Source organism: Martes martes (genome assembly GCF_963455335.1).
Source record: "Martes martes genome assembly, chromosome: 8".
In the NCBI taxonomy this organism is placed as follows: Eukaryota; Metazoa; Chordata; class Mammalia; order Carnivora; family Mustelidae; genus Martes; species Martes martes.
In genome coordinates this window covers 105,974,384-105,999,111 of record NC_137895.1, presented here as the reverse complement: position 1 = coordinate 105,999,111, position 24,728 = coordinate 105,974,384, and the positions used below count along the sequence as shown (strand labels likewise).

The following is a 24,728-nucleotide window of genomic DNA, read 5'->3' as shown; positions in this document are numbered from 1 at the left end:
ACAAGTAGGCAGAGCAGTAGGCAGAGGGAGAAGGAGAAGCAAGCTCCCTGTTGAGCAGGAGCCTGACGCAGGGCTCGATGCCAGGACCCTGGGATTGTGACCTGAGCTGAAGGCAGGCGCTTAACTGAGTGAGCCACCCCAGGTGCCCTGATTTTTGTTTTTTTAAAAAGAAACTCATTCTGAAAAGCAACTAAATCAATTCAGTCTAAATCTCAAATGGGTGGTCAACTACATATTCTTTAGAACAGTAGTTTAAAACCTGTAGGACTGTGACTGCCTGCTCTCAGGAGATTGTAATTGCTCTTTAATCCATGCACATCACGTTCATAGGTGATAAAGGTTCAGGAGGACCAGAGCTTAGGTGGGCAACTTTTTAACCCCATGTAAAGGCCAGACGGGGAGAACAGGCTACCTGCTAGATAGCTACAGGGTTAGAATACCCCTTCACTATCTGTATACAGGTTGGGGGGCCAGGGGACCAAAAACTCCTCTATAATCACTCTGAAGTTGAAAAGTCTCCATATACTCGGGATGGTCAAAGTCTCTGGGAGGCTGGCTCCCAGCTGGTGCTTTTAGGAATTGTCTGCAGATGGTTCAAAGAAGGCAGAATGTGAAGGCGCACTGTTAGAAACAATAGCATGTGTAGTTCTGATATGGGACTGCCATCACCAAAGACATAAAAGAAGCTAATATACTTCACTGTAATTTTGTAGCTTCAAGTTCATATCACTTCTTTTAGTAATTTGAAGAACAGGGACAAATCCATCATTTCTTTTTTGTTTCAGGTTCTTCAGAGACAGAGAGGGGAGGGTTTGAAATATAAACAAATACCCTTTCCTATCTCTCCGGGCAACAAAGGAGTGCCGTAAGACTTGAAATAACACTGTTTGTATTTTTTTTTAATAAAAAAAAAAGATTTTATTTATTTGACAGAGAGACAGAGTACGAGCGAGTATAAGCAGAGGGAGAAGCAGCAGGCTCCCCAGAGAGCAGGTAGCCAGACTCGGGGCTCGATCCCAGGACCCAGGAATCATGACCTGAGCCTAAGGCAGACACTTAACTGATCAGGCCACCCAGGTACCCCTGCATTGTTTGTATTATTCTAATTCCAATACAACATTTCTAATTACCAATTGTCTGGAATTTCCACATAAGATGGTAGGAGTAAGAAGAGAACCACCTCTTGTCCCACAACTTAGTCCTTGTGGAAATCTACCCAAGAAACTTAATCTTTTGGGGTCTCAGGTGCTTCATCTACATAATAAAGATAATAATACATGGAATTGTGGTAAGGATTAGATATGATATATACAAAGCAACTGTGCCCAGCATAGTATAGTCAACTGATAAGTGGTAGCCAATTTTGTAGTTATTCTATCTTCACATATTTCTGTAAAGTCGTATGAGTCAGGGATAGAAGAGGCATGTAGGCAAGTGGAAAGTCACAGAACTAGAGAGTAAGTGAGATAGAACGCATTGTCGGAGTTATAAGGTTCCTAGTGCTGACAACTTCAGGTAGGTAGGCATTTAAACAATGCTCTTCGATGATGAAAATGCAAGACTAAAGAAAGACATATTAGAATTATTTTTGAAAAAGGCTATACTATAATTGTATCATTTAAAAAAACAGATAGAACAAAGGAAGGATAAAATGTACCACTTATTCTCCTAAGTGCTCTGAGAAATATGTTCTTCCACACAATGTGCTGGTTGGATAATTCTAAATACTACAGTCATAATGAGGGGTTCCTGGCTGGCTCAGTTGGTAGCATGGGACTCTTGATCTTAGGGCTTTGAGTTCAAGCCCCACACTGGGTGTAGATATCACTTAAAAATAAAATCTTAAGAAAAATACTACAGTCATATTGAAAATTCAATAGTTATTACAGATGACCGAATGAGAGCCATAGTTACTGACGTCTCCCCTTTTCTCAGTGTAGCCTGTATCACCCACAGAATAACGCTTACTGTGAAACAGAGATCCCTGAGAGGGAACAGAAGTGGGAACCTAAGTGCTTTGGATTTCTATACTATTTAACTCTACACCAACCCTGTGAGGTAGATAACATCATCCAAATGTTATAGACAAGGAACATGAACCTCAGAGAAAAAATCTGTCTAACTGGTAAAAGAGAGAGTTAAAGGTATAACCTAGGTCTGATTAGCTGCCAGGCTGTTAACTAGAAAGAGAGACATTCATTTTCCATGAATACAGTATTTGACACATAGGAGATACTCAAAGAATCTGAAATGAATGGGCAAATAAATCATGTAATGCAGGGATGATTTGCTGAGGCTGTCAGCAGGTAAAGATGGTAAGGCTACCTTCTGCAGAATGGTTTTGCCAAATGTTTAGAACAGCTAGTATTTTAAGCACTATACTGTGAGCTTCTTCAAAGCAAGTACTGTCTGTTTATATCCCTCATGCCTAGACAATGCTGAAATAAAGGAATATACTGTCTGACATTTCGTCCTAATCCAGAAGATTCTACAATTATAGATGTAAATGAGATTGTCTAGATTCCAACCAAATCAGTGTAAGTTTGTAGCCTTTCCTCTTCTAATGTTATCCTTGACCTTTAAAAAAACAGGGAAAGAACCAAATCAAACCAAACCATGCAGCTTGTCTTGAGAAGCCCAATCTGCCCATGACGCATTCTGTATAGAGCACACGGGGCAGAGCCAGACTTCACACTAACAGCAAATATAATATGGAGGTTGTAAAATTCTTGAGGTGAAAAGAAGAAAATACTGCTGAGAGAAAGGCCATCTTGTGACAGCTGCTGTGGCTAAACAGATTGTGTTAATGCTTTCCAGGGTTCCATGTGAGTTTACATTAAATCCAGCGTGGGTGCTTGACAATCACAGCAGGGGCTTCTTCATGACTTACAATCCGAACACACTGGTTGGCACCCACCACAGCACATCTGGAGTTTGTTAGACAACCTTTATTTTTTACTTTCTTTCATTGGCTCTGGCCCCTTCCTCTGATGCAGCCTCTCCAAGTGCTGCTTTGCCATGAATGAATCAAGGAGAGAAGTTACCCTGGGGTGGGTATGCAAAGTGGGCCCATCTTAGAGGGTGACCCCCAAATATGTAAATCCCTTTCTGACAATAGGAACTGCACACAAATGTCAAGAGCCCATCAGGCAGTGGCAGCTCCACTTACTGGAAAGCCTGGTCAATGCTGACCACTTTGTTAGGAAACGGCCTTTAGATTGAGGCACATTCCAGCAATTCAAGGACTAGAAGCTTTAAATTAAAACAATATTGATGCCATATCCTCTTTCCAAAAGGCTTCTCCCTTGTCTAAAAGTTAGTACACACACTTAGAAAAATTAAAGAATCAAATATCTTTGGCAAGACCAGTTCCTTCTTGCTCACAGAATCCTAGACACTCTCTGAGAGGGCAGGAATGTGAAACTTTACATGGAAAGCAGACAGAAAAACAGTTAGGAAGGACTCCCCAAAACTACATTTATCTTTCTCCTTACATAGATCACATCACTACAGAGTATTCAGGGCATACAGTGAGATGGAAAGACATTAAGATGCTCTTTTTTTAGGACTGCAAGTTCATGGATTAATGAATATCCTTCTGAAAACACGGAGCCTTAAGAATGAAGTAATCAAAAAGCCACTATGAATGAGATACAGTACTCTAGTCTGCTAGACATTTTATTCTGTTGTAGTGTCTGAAAGTAGAGGGACCAAGAACTACTTAAATCTTCTGTCTATACATTTAGGCCTAATTACTTAGGGGAACTGATACTGTTAACTATACATACTCACAAACTAGTGAATGCCTTTTCTCAACAATACCCTCCCTTTTTCTTTTTTTTTTTTTTTTAAAGATTTTATTTATTCATTTGACAGACAGATCACAAGTAGGCAGAGAGGCAGACAGAGAGAGAGGAGAAAGCAGGCTCCCCGTGGAGCAGAAAGCCCGATGCGGGGCTCGATCCCAGGACCCCAGGATCATGACCTGAGCCGAAGGCAGAGGCTTTAACCCACTGAGCTACCCAGGCGCCCCAATACCCTCCCTTTTTCATTTATCAGCACCCACCCCTAGAAGTATAACTGACAAATATAAACTGTATATATTTAAGGTACAATGTGTTTTAATACACGTATACATCATAAAATCACCATCACAATAAAGCTAATTGACATTTCTATTACTTCAAGTTACCTTTCTTAAGAACACTTAGAATCTACTCTTAGCAAATTTCTAATATTCCATAGGATATTATTAACTACAGTCACCATGATGTGTATTAGATCCCTAGAACTTACTCATCTTGCATAACTAAAACTTCGTACTCTTTGACCAACACCTCCCCATCTTCCCCACCCTCCTAGGCCACTGCAACCACTATTCCACTCATATTATCAGTTTTCATAAGCCAAATTTCAGTTTTGAACTACTGGACAGATGTCTTTAATATTAAGCACATTCTTCCTGTTTTACTTAACAGGTATCCAAATACTGCATGATGTCTTCTTCTTATGACAAAGCATTTTAGGACACTGGAAAAGATTCTCTGCTTATAAATGAGCAATGGGTTATTTTTTTTGCTGGTTATCGATCTATCCTATAGAAAATGGACATCTTTTGGTATTTTCTCAGCAAAGTTGGTCCCATAAATAAATATAAAATCTAGTTCTAAGCAGTTTTAAGTACTGGTCTACAAACAGAAATATCTTTATTGTGTAAATATTGATTCTTGTTAATTTGAACATTAACTATTATGTTAAAAATGCTATCAATTGATGACTGATCCCCCAGCATAGGAAAGAAGAAATTCCTTCACTTGAAAAATTCTTTCCCAGTCTTATTACCCCAGGTAGAAAAGCAAATCTAGGCAGACATAATGCACAGAAAATGTGACCGAGAATGAAGGAGATGATACTAGAAGGCAGGACTTGTGGATACTGCAAATAGTGAAGGAATGACTAGTAAAGTGCATTAAGATAAAGAAGGGGGCTTAGATTTTAAAATTCTGCTTTCTCTTCATTCTCAAAGATTTTTTCCCCCAAGTTTTACATTTGTCATAATGTATACATAACACAAAATTTATCATTTTAATCATTTTTAAGTGTCCATTAAGTATATTTACACTGTTGTCAGACCATTAACAAAGGGAGAATGTTTAGCTTTTATTTTCATGGGTCTTACATAAATATGAAGCATGAAATTCAGGGAAAGATTAGACTGGAAAAAAAAATGGGAAAAGAAAACTTTACTCGTATCTTCAAAGCTTACTCGGCTCTGAGTAGCTAGAAATTTTTAAATTAAAACTATACTTAGTGCCTTCTATTGTAGGACTTTGGGTGCATGTAAAAAAATAATAAGCCTTTTTCATTTTAAGTAGGCAGAACTTTGCTAATTTCATCCAGCTAAGTTAAAAAGCCCTCTCATAGAAGACCTGTAACATCTTCCAAACCAGTGCTCTTACCTAGAACACTCTCCAATTCCAAGATATAGCCAGAGATTTGTGAAGAAGATTAAAGTCTCTGCTTATGGAAACTAACTAGAGGCAGGCCTGGGGTGGCTCAGTTAAGCGACTGACCCTTGATTTTGGCTCAGGTCATGATCTCAGGGTTGAGAGCAAGAAGCCCCACAACAGCCTCTGTGTGGGTGTGCTTAGGATTCTCTGTGCTTAGGATTCTGTCTGTCCTGTCTGTCCCTCTCCTCCTCTCTCTTCCTCAAAAAACAAAAACTGAAAAACAAAACCTAGCTAGATACAAAGATCAGATGTCTAATATGAGAGGCAAGACCTTAAAATATAAGCTGGCAAAGACAAAGGTAGAGAATGGCGTGAGAGCTGGTCTTACTGCCCCTCCAGCGTGGGCCCTCCGTGGCATTTCATTATTACCTGCTGCTTGAGCTGCTGCACCAGACGATCCTTCTCCCGCTTCAGTGCAGCCACTTCCTCTTGGGTCTTTTTCTTAGAGGATGAAAGCTCCAAAAGGGCTATGTTGGCATCTTTTTCACTAATGGCAGCCAGAAGAGCTTCTTGCCTACAAAATAAAGAAAATTCCAAGACTTTCATTTGTCCTCAAAACAATCCTTTGAAGTTATTATTGTTGGGTCCCCAATGTTGGGTCCCCCAATAATGGGTCCATGGTCAAAGGAGCGAGGCTGATACAAAGCAAAGGTCAACCAAAGCTTTATTTCGCTCCAAGCATCAAGAATCAAACTAACCGGTTGGGGCTGCCCCTTACAGAGAGGATGACTCTTCTCTGCCTCACAGATTAACTTTTATAGAGCAAAGGCCATGTGGTTGAGCCTGGCCACACACAGGTGGCCAATGAGACTGCAATACACAGAGAAAGCTGCACAGTCATGCTAGGTCACACACGGGTGGCCAACTCAACTACAATTCACCCCATAGTAGACATCTGCACTAGTCTATCACATTGGTGAGAATTGGCGCCCAAAAGGCGGGGACCACACTCCTTGGTAGCTAGGAGACAGTATGTGCCCCCACTGATTGAATACCTCTGTAAGGACCTATTTTATATTTTTATATTTTAGCAAGAGGCTTTCATTGAGGTTAAACAAAACCTTGTTTAACCCTTAAAACTGTCCCTGCTCCCCTTCCCCCAGGGGATTTACTTAAAAACAAGTCCCGGAAACCAGCTCCAGGTAACAAAGCCCAGATACAAGGGTGGGTCAGGCCAGGTGGAGACATCCATCAGTGGGTGTTGCATACTGTCTCCCTAGCTACCAAGGAGTAAGGGCCCCGCCCTTTGGGAACCTTTTTGGCGCCAATCCTAATCAAGGTGTAATAGGCTGGTTCAAATTTAAATGTCTACTAGGGTAAACTGTAATTCAATTGGTCACCTAGCATCACTGTGGAGTTTCCTGTGTGTGTTACAATCTCATTGGTCACCTGTGCGTGGACAGGCCCGACGGCATGGCCTTTGCCCTTAAAAGCTAGACTGTGAAACAGAGAAGGGTCGCCCTCTCTTGTAAGAGGTACGGCCCGAACGTTCGGTTAGATTCTTGATGCTTGGCGCAAAATAAAGCTCTGCTTGACCTTCGTTTTGTATCAGTCTCACTCCTTTAATCACGGACCCATTATTGGGGCATAACACCTCCACCTGGCCTGACCCACCCTTGTATTTGGACTTTGTTACCTGGGATTGGTTTCCCGGACTTGCTTTTAAATAAGTTCCCCTGGGCGGGGGCAGGGTCAATTTAAGTTTTACAGCATAAACAAAATGGCTGTTCAACCGAGGTGGGGCCACTCTGGCTAAATAGGCCCTTACATTTATAATCACCCCCATTTTATGGGTGATGAAACCAAGGCTCGGAGAGTTTATATAGCTTGCCCAAGTTCACACTTGGAAGTAAATGGTGCAGCTAGGAATTCCACTCAGATTTCTCTGACTCTAAATGTCTTTATCATTGTGTTATACTGACATCTTAATAAAGAGTTCCTATAGTTAGACTCAGAAAGTAAACAAAATTAATGAATTCTTAAAACTAAGACTAAAACTATCACCCATACATTTTACCCATTTAATTCATTCTTTTCATAAGCATTCTGTACCTGCCAGGCAAACTGAGGCATTACTGAAACTGAAAACACTCTTACGTATAGAGTGTGTAACAAATTGTAAACATTAGGAAATAGGATTTAGAAAATCAGCCATCTGTTCTTGGGGCATTCTAAACATCTACAATTCTCTTTCTCTCATCAATGCAAATCAGTTTCCAGTCCTGGCTTTATTTGGCGAACGTTTGTGGACTTTGAAACAATAACTTGAACCTTACGGATTCCTTGTGGTTAAGCTAACTACTTTTTGGCTCACATCCAGAAGGAAAAGAAGGTGGGATTTAGAAGAGGGGTGAACACGAGAAATTTACAAAATGATCTGAACGAAGTTGGTGAACAATTAGTCTCCTTGGCAAAAATGCATTCCTCAATAGCTCATCTATTATTTAAGTCATCTGTAAGAACGCTGATTTGATTTACAGGAACTATTTAAGTGGCCTGAGCTTTTGACCTGAGGAAATGCTGAATCTAAGAACCAACTGCCCAAGTTTAACCTTGCTTCTGTCTTTTGTTAAGATAATTATGCCTCAATAGCAGTCATCTGGAAGAGTTTTAGTTTAGCCACAAACTGGAAGACTATTTTTGCATATTCCGACAAGGATTTTCTGTTTTCTGGATGGGTAGGTCTGGAGAACTCTGAATAAGCAGTACCAACAAATGGAGGAGATAGATCAGCTTACATCATGGAAATGAAGATTTGTTTAACCAGTCTCTGCTGTTGGAAGGGAAGAAGATTCTCATTGACCCCAGTGTAATTTTCCACTGTCCCTAAACTCTCTATAATTCTAAAAAATGGCAGATGGCTTATCCCATGAAGCTTTAGTCAAAAGCAAAGGGATAACAATAGTCTAAATATATCCACTGACCACTTGAAAAAAATATGTTAAGTGGTGAAATGAGCTTAAAGGTGAAGGAGTTCAAGTTGGTCTCACTATGCGCAATTTCCTGCCGATTGCTGTCATCTGTTCCCTTTGGGGAAGCTCAAAGACTGACAAAGCTGGAATGAGAAATGTGTTTTCTCAATAAGGGTGCTGCAGTATTTCTGTGCACTAATAGAATTACACATTTAGCAGCAGACAAATAACAGAAGATGAATGAAAGATAAATTATCCAATCAGATGAAGTAAGAAGCACTTTTGCAAAATGGAAGATACAAAGGTGATGGGATCTGAGTTCCGTTCTGTGCTTAAGGAAAGTATCATAATGTGAAATAGTAAAAATTATTCTATGTTGGTGAAGAATCTTGACTGAATTCCAAATTCTTTTATAAATGATATGCTTGGCCAGCTACTGTGGTACAGTTAATCTCTGGGGTAAAATGTCACATTCCCATACTGCAATATGATATAACAGGTGACAATTCAGATTCTAAATTTTTAAAATAAAGGATGTAGTACTAGACTCTGAGCCACTGGAATAATGTCTTTTTTACTAAGATATATAATTTTAAGTCTTTTGTTCTTTTTATATAAAATCCAAATAGAAATTTTATTATGTCATTTATTTTTTATTGAGCATTGATAAATACTACAAACTGCTCAGAATCAAACTTTCTCTCCCATACCCATCGCTCTCAACCTCTAAAAATATCCTAACTTAACAAACCACTGTCTTTTCCATTTTTAAAGTATACTCTTGATAGTGATTTCTACATGTGTATATGCCTAAAAAGATCAATATATAGAGAATAAAATTTTTATAAAGAATAAATTTTTTCATTACACACTGCACATATAAACATATAAACTTGGGGGTAACGTCAGTATTTTTTATGGATATATTAGCTTTTATGTTTTTCTTTTGTTTTTGAAAGAGAGAGAGTATTGTTCTCTTGTCTACAATTTTGGTAAATTTGAAATGGACAATTATAAGGGAGAGAAATCTCTTAAAAATCTGAAAGACCGTCAAGAATATTACAGCTAATAAATAGTTAACAGCCATTTAATTTTTGGGAATAAGAAAATTGTTGTTCCCTCAATACTATTTGATAGAAAAGACTGTATGGTATAGTTGAACTTACGTGGTTAAGTTTCATAGAGAGCACTCAAAAGTGTCAAAACTAAAAAATTTTAAAGAATGCCCTGCTTTTCAGAGGGAATGGAATTCAGAGTGAAAAAAAAAAAAAGCAAATTACAAAAAGAATCTTATTTTAGTAGGCACTTAACTCTTAATAAAATTGGTTCTTTGAAAACAGAAAGGTATTTTCTGATAAAAGTAATATGCATTCATGGAATAAAAACTGGAAGATCCAGAAAACTAAAAAGAAGAAAATAAAAATACCAGAAATAGTTCCTTTTTAATCAGAGTCAATTGCTTGAGATGTGGAAGTCACCTATTCTAAGTCTAACATGGCTATTTTAAAGAACATGAACCTTGATATGGATTAATAACTGACTTTAAGAGCTTTACTAACTGAAGTCTATCTACAGAAAAGTAAGATTTGCTAGTGAAGCACATTCTGACTTCATTTCCCATGAGCCCCTAGGGAGTAATACAAGCACGTATAATATGAAAGGTAATGTATGTATGCCACAAGCCCACAGCAAAATAAGAACTGCAATGCTAAACTGCTCTCCTTGTTCTGTTAATGTCTTTTCCTCAGCTAAAAAGAAAAAGAAAATGTATATACAGAACCTTTCAAAGTGATTAGTAGCCCCCTACTGCTTGACTAACATGCCATATTACTTGCATAATGAGTAGGTAGTAGCAGAAATCCAACTTTAAGTCATTAAAGAGGTCTTTTCAATCCATCCCTGGTGCTTTAAACTACATAACAGTTGAATCTGCCCTTTGACCTGAAAATTCTAATAGAATCAAGATGTCTCTAAAAGTATTCTACTGTGTCATTTGAGCTTTAAGAAATACTAAGACCACCTCCTCTGTCCCCATCTCCCTTCTGAGAACATTTAGAAATAGGAAGCAAACATCCAAGGCACATGGAGCTCAAAATCTTTTCCATAATGCCTGAGTCTTTGAGGACAACACATTAGTCTGCTATCACTAGTAAAAAAGAAATAGAATCAGTGTTGGATCGATGGTGGTTAACAATTTAAGAGTGAGTCCTAAATATGTGTGTGTGTGTGTTTTAAAGATTTTATTTATTTATTTACTTGAGAGGGAGAGAAAGCACAAGCAGGGAGAGCAGCAGGCAGAGGCAGAGGGAGAAGCAATCTCTCTGCCGAGCAGGGAGCCCGACGCAGGGCTTGATCCTAAGATCCTGGGATCACGACCTATGCTGAAGGCAGACGCTTAACCGACTGAGCCACCCAGGCATCCCTATGCGAGTGTTTTTCATAGAAATGACAAACAGAAAAGGGGTAAGAATGAAGGGATACCATCAAGATTTATTTTCCCCTCTTCCTCCAACTGGGTATTTCAAATTGAATGATTACACAATCATGTTTCATAAATTACATAATCCTGAAAACATCAAGAGAGAGATCAGATGAGAGTAAGAATAAGGTCAGTTGCTTTAGATTTATTATTGTCATGGACATGTAAGCATAGTTTAATGAACTTCAATTTTAAAATAAACCTGAAATCTAGATTCTCTTATTGATGCTTCCTTGATTCTGATGCCTCCTTTACTTGTTATTTAACCATTTAACTATCCAGAGTGACTACTAAACTATCGGGAGATCTCTTCCACCTCATTTCCTGGAGAAATCCTTTTGAATATTATTTTCTCTAACTTCACTTACAGAGAGGTCTCAGAGAATATGGCAGACACATTACCTTAATTAAGCTCAGTGAAAACCAGCCTGTGGCATTCCTGACTGAAATGTCTGATCTTTCAAGCCTTGGTCTTATTATCTCTGTTCTAGGTACCCCAAAATATCTTTAATGTAGAATGCCAACACTAAATAAAACTTTTCATCTACCATAATAAATTTCTTTTTCCATGTTAATTAAGTCACTATATTCCTAGATCCATAGGCTAACATCTAAGTAATCTGACTTTTCTAATAGTTTTTAATGAGCCCGAGGCTTTGTATCTCTAAGTTAATTATCATAGTCACTACCATCCTTTTATCATGGGTCTATATCATTTTTTTAATATCTATTTATTTGACAGAGAGAGAGACAGGAGAGAGAGAGGGTGTGTGAGAGTGCACAAGCAGGGGGCGTGGCAGGCAGAAGGAAAGGGAGAAGCAGACTCCTTGCTGAGCAAGGACCCCACGCAGGGCTCAATCCCATGACCCTGGGATCATGACCTGGGTCCAAGGCAGGTGCTTTACCGACTGAGCCACCCAGACACCCTGGGTCTATATCATTCTTAAGCCCATTCCGATTTCAACCTTCTTCTATAATGTCCTACTCTCCCAACTCACTTTCACCTGCTTTCTTACCAGATCAAGTGCTTTGGCTTAGTATTTGACCAGGTACAATTTTCAACCTACTTCTTCATTGTCCTTCAAGGACCCTGTATCACTGAGTTACTGCATGTTTTCACTTAGGTTTATGCATGTTTATACTTAGGTTTATGCTCAGGTTTATCTCTACCTGAAATGCCTGAAGCTTTCTCTCCTTTAAAACCTGACTCCTTGGGCGCCTGGGTGTCTCAGTGGTTTAAGCCTCTGCTTTCGGCTCAGGTCATGATCTCAGGGTCCTGGATCAAGCCCCGCACCAGGCACCCAGCTCAGCAGGGAGCTTGCTCCCCCTCCTCTCTCTGCCTACTTGTCATTTCTCTGTCAAATAAATAAATAAAATCTTTAAAAAAAAAAAACAACTGACTCCTCACCTGACTAATTTTTGTCTATTCAGTATTTCCTTTCAGTACGTTCACAGTTTAAGTAATATTAATAGACATGTGCTCTGTAAATGTCCTCCAATTCTTCTACATGCGAAGGTCTGCTTCCTCAACTATATTATGTTTATGGTTTACATTTTTTAAATTTTCTTTTAAGGTTTCTATGAGTTTATTGGTCTTTCAATTTATTAGCTCTACACATGCGAAGGTCTGCTTCCTCAACTATATTATGTTTATGGTTTACATTTTTTAAATTTTCTTTTAAGGTTTCTATGAGTTTATTGGTCTTTCAATTTATTAGCTCACTATTTAAAAAATATTTTTAAAATTTTTTATTGTGATAAAATACATATTACATAAAGTTTACCATTTTAACCATTTTTAAATGTACATTCAGTAGTGTTAAGTACATTCATACTGTTATGTAACCAATCTCCAGATAACCAATCTCTTTATCTCGCAAAACTCAAACTGTACCTAATAAGGAACTCCCCATTCCCCACCCCCAACCCTTGGCAACTACCATTTACTTTCTGTCTCTATGAATCTGATTATTCTAGGAACCTCATATAAAGGGAATCACACAGTATTTGTCTTATTATGTCTGGCTTACGTCATTTAACATATTGTTTTCAAGGTACATCTGTGTGGTAGCATGTGTCAGAATTTCCTTCCTTTTCAAGGCTGAAAAATTTCCACTGTATACGTACACCACACTGTTTATCCATTCATCAGCTGATGGACATTTGGGTTGCTTCCACCTTTGCCTATTGTGAATAATACCCCATCTTTAATTTTTAAAATATATTATTTTCCTTCTAGAGTCTAAATTCATGGCTTTGCACACCAGAAGCTTACAAATATTAATTTTCTGCATTGCATGTCCCTAAACCATTTACAATTTTTCTTTTATTTGGTATGAGTTACTCTCTGTACTATATACTCTGATATTATTTGTTAGTTTTCCTTTGTGCCTAAAGCCTTTGCTTCAAAATAGCTGGGATATAAGCTCCAAGAAAGCAGGATCTTCATCCGTTTTGTTCACTAATGTATCCCAAGTGCAAGAATAGTTCTTAGAATGGAGTAGGCACTTCACAAATTTATCTTGAACCAATAGCTCCTCCAATTCTGTTTCCTTTTCTATCCAATTTGGTGGCTTGGTTTCCCAACTGTTCCAATGTATTCCCTTACTGAAGCTATTCCCTTATTTCACTTTAAAGTTTTTGTTTTGTTTTGTCCAGTAGCATGGCAGGCTAGTGAGCAGAGGGTGGGAAGAATTTGAAAACATGAAGAAAACCAAGACTGGAAAAGAGACCACTAACTTTGGCTAATTTATCTTTCACTTAAAGAAAAAAGTTTTGTTTTTTCTCTAAGAAGACAGATGACAACTGGAGTCATAGGTTCAATTCTAGATGTTATAATTTAAGCGGCAGTGTCCAAGTAGAGGGTATCAAAGGAAGGTGGCAGGATGGGATTATAAAAGGGCATGTTAATCTAAAAAGATTTATCCATATAACGTGATTGCTGTCAGAATAGCAGAAGTAAGACATTAAATCTGTGGTCCTCTAGAGGACACAAATGGCATTAAAGGGGGGAAAGTCACAAAGAAATTTCATCTAATGAAACATCTAATGTATTAACTTGTGTTAATAAGTAGAATAGGAAACCTAAAAAGTGGTAGGGCTTTCCATGACTGGGTGTTTAAAGAGGTTATCAGAGATACTGTATAAATGGTGTTGTTTTGAGTTAGTCTATCCTCTTTAACTGTAATATTTCAATAAAATGAATGAGATGAGACAATAAATTATAAGTGCCAATAAATCACATGGACAATAGATGCTCAAGTCATACAGTGGACAAAGAAATCACCTTAGGCTGAAGACTTGGAACCTGAGAAGGACCTATTTTGACAGAGATAGTGAGAAAGAGAAAGTGGCAAGTGTAAAAGCACAGGCATGTGTGAGGACACACTGCATAGCTGGATTCAAGGGTCTCCATGGGCAAAGAGAAACTGAAAAAGTGGCTTTGGATCAGAGTACGGATGGTATGGAATAGTAGTAAGGAATAAACTTAAGATTATGAAATCCTTGAGGATTCTGACCCAAACTTGACAAGTAGGGGTTACTCAAAATGTTGAATTAAGAACGATTTGATTTTGATAATATGGTAGCATCAAAAGTTGTAGAAAAGTAAAGCAAGGGTTTAGAAAAGACTGATTTAGAGGCAAAGAGGGAAGATTGAATGATTCTCAAAGCAGAAGGTCAGGATGTTACTGCTGGAGATGTATTATGAATAAAACTCTTACATTACAAAAATTATCTTTAAGGAATGCAGAATAAAATGATGCTATCTGTATTGCGGATTCAAGAGTCAAAGGTGGGACTACGATAAATTGCTATATAATTCAATGAATATGAAATATAAAATACATCACATTTATGTTTTGATGCTGGAAAGTAACTTTTTTTTTTTTAAGATTTTATTTATTTATGAGACAGAGCACGCGAGCCTGTGCATGCAAGCTGGGGAAGGAACAAGGCCTGACGCTGTACCTGAGATCATGACGTGAGCAGAAACTAAGAGTCAGATACTAAACCCACTAAGCCACCCAGGCACCCTTGGAAAATAACTTTCAAATGTCACCAAATACAGACTATCTCAGGGCATTTGATCCAATAAGGCATGCTGGGGTCCTGCCTCATATAACCTTCCTGTAGCAAGGCCTTTGCCCAGAATAATTTGGAATCTTTTCAATCTTCTCTTGTTTTATGTCTATCTCCTGAAATCAGGGAAGAAAAGTGATTTATATTAAGAAATATACCAACATAAGAATGGGTAAAAAAGTTATCCCAATATGGGCTGATTTATTTTTCAGAAGTCCTTGAAAAGAATCAAAGTTAACACAATAAAATCAGTAACTGTTGGTAGTTACAGCTCAGTAAGTGAAGCTGATTAAACAAAATTTTGCATGGAAAACCTGTGTTCATTTTTTCTCCTCATTTTTTCTGAACTATGAGCGTTTTGGTATTCCCAAACCAGCAGAGATTATGACACATTTGGAAGATACAGGTCTACTATGATATTGATACTTCTGTTATAAAGTTTCTGCCTACTTCTCAGACTGGCAAAGTTGATGTTTGTATCTATATTTGTTAGAAAAAACAGAAACTTGTATCTTTTCCATCTGTTTAAAAAAAATTAATTGCAACCTAATCCACAAAGAGACAGAAAGCAAATCAGTGGTTGCCAGGGATTGGAGCAGGGGCTTCAGAAAGACTGGGCAGAGAAGCAAGAGAACTTTCTGGAAATGTATTATAGTTTGACGATGGTGGGTGTAACACAGTGTCTACACTTGTCAAAACTCACCACATTATACCCTTAACGTGTATATATTTTATTGTAACAATACTATAACCAAATAATTTTCAAAATCATAAGCATTTTCTGAATGAGGAATATTACACAGCAAACATAACAATAAGTACAATGCATTTTTTATTACAGTAAAATATACGTAACATCAAATTTACCATTTTAATCACTTTTTAGCGTATGATTCTGTAGCACTATATACTGACAATGTCGTGCAACCAACAAAATCATGATCCTTTTCTAGAACTTGTTTGTTTTCTCCAACTAAAACTCTGTACCCATAAAACACTAAGTCGCCTTTCCCTCCACCCCCAGTCCAGGACAACCACTATTCTACCTTCCATCTCTATGAATTTTTAACTACCCTAGTTCCCTTATAAGTAGAACCATATAGTATTTGTCCTTTTGTATCTGACTTATTTCACTTAGCATAATGTCTTAAAATACAATGTATTTTTATTCTTCCAAATTTAAGTGACCTTTAAGATAAAACATACACTGTAAGTATATTTCCTAAATAGTTTCCTTCTTTCAAACTCTTTTCCTTTACTACTGTTTTCTAAAACAGAAAATTACATCTTTAAAAACTATGCCTTTTATTTAGTTATAGTTGGACAAGGAAGTGGTGGTGGGAAGAGCCAAGATTAGATGAACTGAGCAGAAGAGGAAAGGTCTGAGGTGGAAGTACTGACAGGACTTTTTCCTGTCAGTGCTGACAGGAATGACACCGGCCTCCTTGGGGTCCCGATGCTCTCCCTTATTAAGTCTAGTTCAAAAGTATAATACAGAGGGGCCCCTGGGTGGCTCAGTGGATTAAACCTCTGCTTTCGGCTCAGGTCATGATTTCAGGGACCTGGGATCAAGCCCCACACCGGGCTCTCTGCTCAGCGGGGAGCCTCCTTTCCCCCTCTCTGCCTAACTCTCGGCCTACTTGTGATCTCTCTCTCTCTGTCAAATAAATAAATAAAATCTTAAAAAAAAGAGTATAATATAGAAACATGGCTTCAGGGCTTCAGTGCTGCTAGACTGTACATAACTTAGAATTTCTGCAGTTTGTTTTCTTTCCACATTAAATACCATTTACAGTGATACTGAGTATCTCTTTAAGAAAGTGAGGGTGATATTTATTGGAGTTCTAATATTTGGTTAAACTTGATGTAAATATTTGATTATAAAAAAGCTTGTCCAATTTTCTCTAGAGCTATATGAGACAATAACACTTAAGTACTAGCAACAGAATAAAGCAATCTGGAGATAGAAAGTCTAAAATAAAGAACCTCATGCAAAAATAGAATGGTTTACTTTTAAGAAACAATGGAATCCAGCTCCTTTTCCATGAATATTTTAAGTAAAATTAGCTTCCCTGACTATAGATAAGGTCTCAGTAAAGTCTGGACATTCTTTCTACTCTTTACTCCCATACAAAGAGTCAGCTGTCAGTTTCATCCTTCACTGGGCTGACTAGCTGACAATAAGCAAAAAGCTTTCAAAAACTATACTTCAACCCTATGGATAATCATAGTTTTACAAATGATGCATTATGTGGTTCAATGTTCCAGAGTTTTGCTTGTTTGAAGACACTTTTATAAAACCAATTTCATGGGAGATTTTCACTCCATATTCATGACTGTGGAATGTTTAGATCTAGGTCTTGCTTATAGTGCTCAAGATTAAGAAGGCATGGGGATAAAAGTACATTATATGTTTATTAAAAAAAAAAAAAAAAGATTAAGAAGGCAGCAGGGATCTGGTATTTAAGTACAGTACCAAGCTTCTCTAAAGAGAAAGTGAGGCTGTAATGCAAAACTCACCGAAGCACAGATTTCCATAAATTCTTGATTAGTTTAATACAAACAGACAACTTTTTTTTTAGGCTAGAAACTAAAGCAGCATCACCTCAATTTAATGGGTCTGTCTTTGAATACCTTCCACTTCCCTGAGCCCATCTTTTAAAGTCTACATGTACCTTCTCAATAAAACCTTTTCAAGCTTCTTTATTTCTGACATCATTCACTTGTCTAATTACAAAGAACTTTATCACCTATACCATATATATTATTTTGGAAGAGACATTACTGGTAAGCTGAGGAGGGTTATTTACTTATTTATTTATAAACAATTTTATTTGTCAGACCGAGCGAGCACGCATGCGCGAGCACGCATGCCCGCGCACACACCAGCAGGGGTGTGGCAGGCAGAGGGAGAAGCAGGCTCCCTGCTGAGCAAGGAGCCTGAGCCGAGACTCCATCCCAGGACCCTGGGATCATGAACCAAGCTGAAGGCAGATGCTTAACAGACTGAGCCACCCAGGCATCCCTGAGGAGGATTTTTTAAAAAGGGAATTCTGAGGGGTACCTGGGTGGCTCAGTCAGTTAAGCATCTGACTCTTGATTTTGGCTAAGTCATGATCAGGGTCCTGGGATTGAGCCCCGAGTTGGGCTCCCTGCTCAGCAGGAGGTCTACTTGAGGATTCTCTCCCTGTCCCTCTCCTCAATCGAGATCTCTCTCTCTAAAATAAATAAATAAATATTTTTTTAAAAGGAAATTTTGCACATATTTAAATCCTGACTATTCAAGTAGGATGTAAGTTTCCTGAGTATAGAAACCATGTCTTAATTACACTATATCCTCCATATATATATCTCTACCTATCTATCCTCATATACACTATATCCTCTATATACACTATACATTATTTGTATATATACTATATACGCTATAAATTAGAGCCAACTATTCAAAACTAAACTAGTCCAGAACTAAAAATACTTTTTGGTCGACTGTCTCTGAACCAAAGGTAGGAAAGCCCATTTACCCAAACATTAGAGAAAAGAAAATGATAAATGATTAATTATAGCATTATCTATCCTATGTGCAACAAGGTAGACCTTTCAACAATCAAGTAAACAAATTTTCCTCAATAATTACACAATTATGGGATCACAGAAAGCAAATAATTCTTTGCATAAGAGCTCATCCAGAGTCACTGCTATGTTCACTTTTCTTTATGCTGATCTTTTAAAGATGAAACTTTCTTGAGGAAGTCCTAGTACATTAAAGGTGCATACTGCCCTACAGAAAACAGCATCTCTTTCTGACTCTAGTAAGAAACATCTACATAAAAACTGAATAGGATTGTAGAGGGAAAGCATGGTAAGACACTTTTGCATAAAGCCAAATCACTTAAGATTTCTAACGAGAGGCTTTTGACTCAAGCTACTCTGCAATTTAATAACTTAATGATTCTTCAGAGGGGGAAAAATTAGTTTTAGTTTGTCAAACATATAAGAAATTTATCCAACTCATATTCATTAACTGGCCTAACAAACAGGAAAGGCATCTTTAAGAAAATGCATACAGTAAAATGAAAAGAATAGGGGAGAACATGTTTTAGTTACTACACACTAATTACAGATATTCTATTTTTAAAAAATTAAAAAAATATATTTTTTAGTTATCTCCATACTCGACACAGGGCTCGATCTCATGACTGAACTCCTGAAAACTTCCTGGAGCGAAGTTATAATACCACAGTTTGGGCTATTACATGAAAGAGATACAAATCTATATGCAGGTTACCCTGCTATTTTTGTCAAAGCAGGAAAATATAAATCCTGAATTAGTTTTAATAGAATGTTTTAAATCTCCTTAGCATTTTACATACATGAAATAAAATACATGAAAAGTCTATAGTAAAAAGTCGACAGTAAAATAGACAATATAACTGGAATCTAAAAATTAGAAGAGAAATTAAGGATCAGAATTTGTCTCAGAATACATTGCTTAAAAAGATTTTACCCACTTATTTAAGAGAGAGAGAGTGAGGGTGAGAGAGAGAGAGCATGAGTGGGGAGGGGCAAAAAGAGAGGGGAGAAGCAGGCTCCCTGATGAGTACAAAGCATGATGTGGGGCTCGATCCTGGGACTCTAGGACTCCTGAGCCTAAGGCACATGCTTAACCAACTGAGCCACCCAGGCGCTGCAAATACATTTTTTTTTTTTTTTAAGAGAGGGAGAGAGAGAAGGAGGGGGAGGTACAGAAGAAGAGAGTGAGAGAGAATCTTAAGCAGGCTCCATGCCCAATGGAGAGCATGACCTGGGGCTCCATCTCACAACCCTGGTTTGGATCTTGATCTCAGCTGAAATCAAAAGTTGGACGCTTAACTGACTGAGTCACCCGGGCATCCTCAGAATACATTAAAAAAAAAAAATAAAAGAAGCTATAAAGAAAGGATTACTTTGTTAAGATAATATCTACTTATTGATGTATCACTTTACTTATTGATTAAAATAAGATCCACTAAAATTTTACAGGATCCATATTAATTTGTAAAATAATGGTATACAATACCTACCTTTAAAAGAAATCTAGAACTATAGTCAACTACCAAACTGTATATAAAATGCATCTATGCATTCTAATTAGAGGGTTCTAATTAGATGATGTGTTCATCATTCTAATGATCAAGTATTTTTTGTAACACCCAAATATATGGACTCTAAAAGTCCCTTCAATGTATTATGCAGGGAACTATAATTTATAATGAAACACCATATCAGAAAGGAAAATAATACCATTTGGGTAAGAGCCTCAGACTGTTTTCTATAGTCACAATTAATTAGAGTAAGTTGTCTCTATCTCTGGTTCAGTGTAGAAGTGATTTCTGATTCTACCTAATGCCTAGCTATTTCCAGACAGAACTCATAAAAAACAAAAACATGTTTTATTTGATCTAAAATGACTGATTGTTCAGGCCCTCTCCATGCTACAATTATTTTATTCTTAAAAGAAAAAAAAGCCTCCATTGGCCTTACTTTTCCCTAAACTGCTATGCCTTCTCTTTTGCCCTCCTGGTCAAAATTTATTTTATTTTATTTATTTTTTAAATTTTTTTTTTAAATTTAAATTCGATTAATTAACATGTAATATATTACTAGTTGCAAAGGTAGAGGTCAGTGATTCACCAGTCTTACATAATATTCAGTGCTCATTACATCATGTGCCCTCCTTAATGTCCATCACCCATCTACCCCATCTCCTCACTCCCCTTCCCTCCAGCAACCCACAGTTTGTTTCCTATGATTAAGAGTCTCTTATGGTTTGTCTCCCTTTCTGGTTTCAATGTGTTTTATTTTTTCCTCTCTTCTCCTATGATCCTGTTTTGTTTCTTAAATTCCACATATGAGTGAAACCATATGTAATTGTCTTTCTCTGATTGGCTTATTTCACTTAGCATAATACCGTCTAGTTCCATCCACATCACTGCAACTGGCAAGATTTCATTCCTTTTGATGGCTGAGTAGTATTCCACTGTATCCACATACCCTATCTTCTTTATCCATTCATCTGTCGATGGACACACCTGGTAAAAATTTTAAAAACTCCAATAGACTTCTAACTAAAATGTTGGATTTCTTATTTCAAGATGACAGAACAAAAACCTCAGCTCCCTTCTACTTTAGGAAAATCATTCTCAAATATCAAGAGAAGAAAACGCAGCAACAAACCCAACTTTTGTTGATACAGTAAGATTTATGTTATGGCAAATGATAATATAAAGAGAAAATGGGTAAGAAAATTCTTAGCACAGGAAAACCAATCCAAAGTGTCTGCTGAGGGAAACAGCTATGAGAGGGAAGTAGATTTACCTACCCAAGAAGAGCTCAAGAATGATTAGGTCAATAGCTATAGAAAGTAGTATAACTTACAATAACATATCAGACTTACCTTACAGTGGTTCTCGAATATAAAATAAATTATTAAAAATGGAGGTCTGTGCTCTACTGCTGACCTACTATATTTGAATTTCAGAGGATGGGCATCTATAACTTTTAAGAAGCAATCCAGGTAATTTGAGATCCATTACTTTACAGAGGAACTAATTTAAAAGACCAACAGTAAGATATTATAGGCATCTACAATTCCCTCCCTCCTTGCCAAGACTGAGTTTTCATTTAGGATTTACATTTACTGTTTGTAATTCAAAAATACATAGAAAATCTTCCAATTCTATAGTGAAAATGACCAGTTTTTTTAAACTCTTAAATTCTGATACTGTAGAAACTAACAATATTGACCATTACTGGACTTAGAAATCTAACACGAAGAGAGGACTTCTTCTGTTCTACCCAACAGACTGAGAAAAGGTTTAGTTGAACACCTCATAATGCATTCATAGGTAAATTTCCTCCTTTCTTTATGGCAAGGGCCATCACAAGACAGATAGGTGAACTTAGGATCTTCTGCTTTCTAAATCTCTGCCTTTAAAAATAGCTGAAGCCAAGGGAGTTTTGTTGGGGATTATTCAAATCCTATCAAAATCCCTAGTGAATTATGTTTTTAAACCCACTGATTTCTGTTGGAGGTGGGGGGTGGACAGACAGCTTAGGCTGAGCCTCAAGAGATGAAGCTAAGTGGTGGGTTCACAGTAACATCTGGGGATGATGTGTACAAAATGATTTATACTGGTCTTTTCTTTCATTTTGTCTTTACTATTTCATAATAGTATGTCTGTTCTGCCTCAAGTTTAATGGCATAATATGAACAGAAAATTTCAGGATACAAACTCCCCTTATGAAGACATAGTCCCTTCAAAATAAGGCACACCTGTTGTTCTTTTACTCAAACTTTTGGGCTATACCATTTATTGTGTCTTCTTAAGGAAGTCTCTATTTCCAAAGGAAAATAAAGTCTTATGTTGTTTCTCAGAATTCAAACTCAAGAATACCCCCATCTATTTAGTTGTCTGTTTTAAGAATTATTGAATGCGTTAAGCAATTAATCCCTGCACTTTGTCACTGTCCCACTGTTTAGTTAACCTTTTCCAGTCATAGATGGATAACATGTTCATACCAGCTGTCCACACTGTGCTACCGTGGAGGCCGGCTTCCCCGTTTTTAAAGCTTCCATTGCATTCCAAGTCTGTTTGCTATGATACTTGTTAGAAGAATGCCTTGGTATCATGGTACTCATTTCTCTGTCTTGCAGCACAATCAACAGCTAAGTGTGTCCTGATATTAAAAAAAAAAAAATCCTATATTATACAGAACATGTAATGTTTGAATTGGTTGGTACACTGCCTGAAAAAAAGTGGGTAATGTTCCAATGACTAAATATCCACAATATTTTTTAGGCTATATATGATACATATAAAATCTACAGGGACATATATGAGTAACTGTGGGGAGTGATGAGAGGGAACTAGAGATACTGGGGTTGCTGAGATCTTGAAGGTCACTAAAAGCACTTGGTGGCCAAAATAGATGAAAACAAATTCAGTCACTTATTACCTTCCTCTGTTAATGATTCAACAATTCTATTGTCCATCTGCTGTCAATTTGTTGGCAAAAATTATAAGAACAACTCCTCTCCTACACAGCTTTGGAATGAAACATCTGGTGGGGAAATTCTATAGGAATGGGTAACAAGCTGTGCTTGTATTTGGCAGATGAATTATTAATGTTGCCAGCTTGGATGATTCCACCTTCTCTGCATCTTTTCCTAGATTCTGCTACTTACAAAATGCCAAACACAATTTGGGAAGCATGGTTATTACACCTATTTTTTCTTATATATATATAAGGGGCACATGGTTACAGTAGGCATAAAACAATGGGAAATGCAGAATCTTGTAGTGGGTTTTTTTTTCTTCTGAAGTTTCTCTGCATAGCAGTGGTATTATTTCTAATAGGGAAAGTATGCTCAAAACTAGTAAAGCAATAACTATCACAGCCTACTAAGTCACATGTTTACTTCTCAAAGATACAGGAAAATGACAATTGAAAATATCATTTCAAAACAAGTTTTAGAATTTTACTGCATGTAAATTAAAATTTAAAAATATCTTTTAGGGGTGCCTGGCTGGCTCAGTCAGTGGAACATGTGACTCTTGCTCTTGGGGTTGTAAGTTTGAGCCCCACATGGGGTATAGAGATTACTTAAAAACTCTTAAACTTTACTTGATACTTTATTTTTTTTTTTTTTTAGATTTTATTTATTTATTTGACAGAGATCCCAAGTAGGCAGAGAGGCAGGCAGAGAGAGACGAGGAAGCAGGCTCCCTGCTGAGCAGAGAGCCCGATGTGAGGCTCGATCCCAGGATCCTGGGATCATGACCTGAGCCGAAGGCAGAGGCTTTAACCCACTGAGCCACCCAGGCACCCCTACTTGTTACTTTAAAAAGAGTAGTAAATATTTTAAAACTAGAGAAAATGATAACTATTACTGATTACATTTTGTTTATGGCCTCTGGATTTCTTCCTCCTCAACTGAATATTTTCTCTCTCTTAGAGCACCTCTGTTTGTCTTACATTGTAGCACTGTACATGTTTTCCCTATTTCTGAAAGCCAACTGATGGCATGAACCTTATCAAGTCTACCTTCGAGTCAGCTAATCTGATTCAGCTATAGTGTCTAACCAGTGCCTTCCTTCCAGGGGTAATTCAATTTTCCAAAGTGCATTCTCTCTCTGACTAGTTAGCTCACCTGATAAGAGGAGTAATAAAGGCAAGATACTTTCTCTTACTTCCAGTCTGTTCCACAGCTCAAAATTTCACCTTTAGCACACACAGTTATTCGCTAGGTCAACACTTCTCAAAAGTGTATTCCACAGAAGTATGGACAGATACTAACATACGTCCCATGAAAAAAAGATTTCCATGGTCAAATAAATAGCAGGAACACTGGGCTAATCTAATAGCCCAACTGATACAGAACTCACAAGAGCTTTCTATGGTGTAGATGACACATCTTTAATAGGATGTTATATTTTAAAGCAGGGGTAGCCAAACCACTGCCCACAAACCTTGACTAACCACCTGCTGATATAGAGCCTGTAGGCAAGGAATGGCTTTTACATTTTTAAGTGGTTGAAAAAAAATTTTTTGTGACATAATATGACATATATATAAGATACACAGTTTATATTCTAATATATAAAAATATAGTATTTTATGAAAATGATTTGAGATGCAAATTTCAATGTTCATAAACAAAATATGAATGAGGTAAAACATACTCATTTGTTAATGTATTTTCTA

General features: G+C 37.3%; 1 protein-coding gene across 3 annotated transcripts in view; it reads right to left on the bottom strand.

The window, feature by feature from the left end:
• Positions 1 to 24,728, bottom strand: part of ERC1 (ELKS/RAB6-interacting/CAST family member 1) — a 549,895-nt gene that overhangs the window by 131,634 nt on the left and 393,533 nt on the right. For all 3 annotated transcript variants that reach the window (XM_080810688.1, XM_080810687.1, XM_080810689.1), the window contains one exon: positions 5,880 to 6,024. In XM_080810688.1, the coding sequence (XP_080666814.1) occupies positions 5,880 to 6,024 (145 nt within the window). The remainder of the gene's footprint in view (positions 1 to 5,879; positions 6,025 to 24,728) is intronic.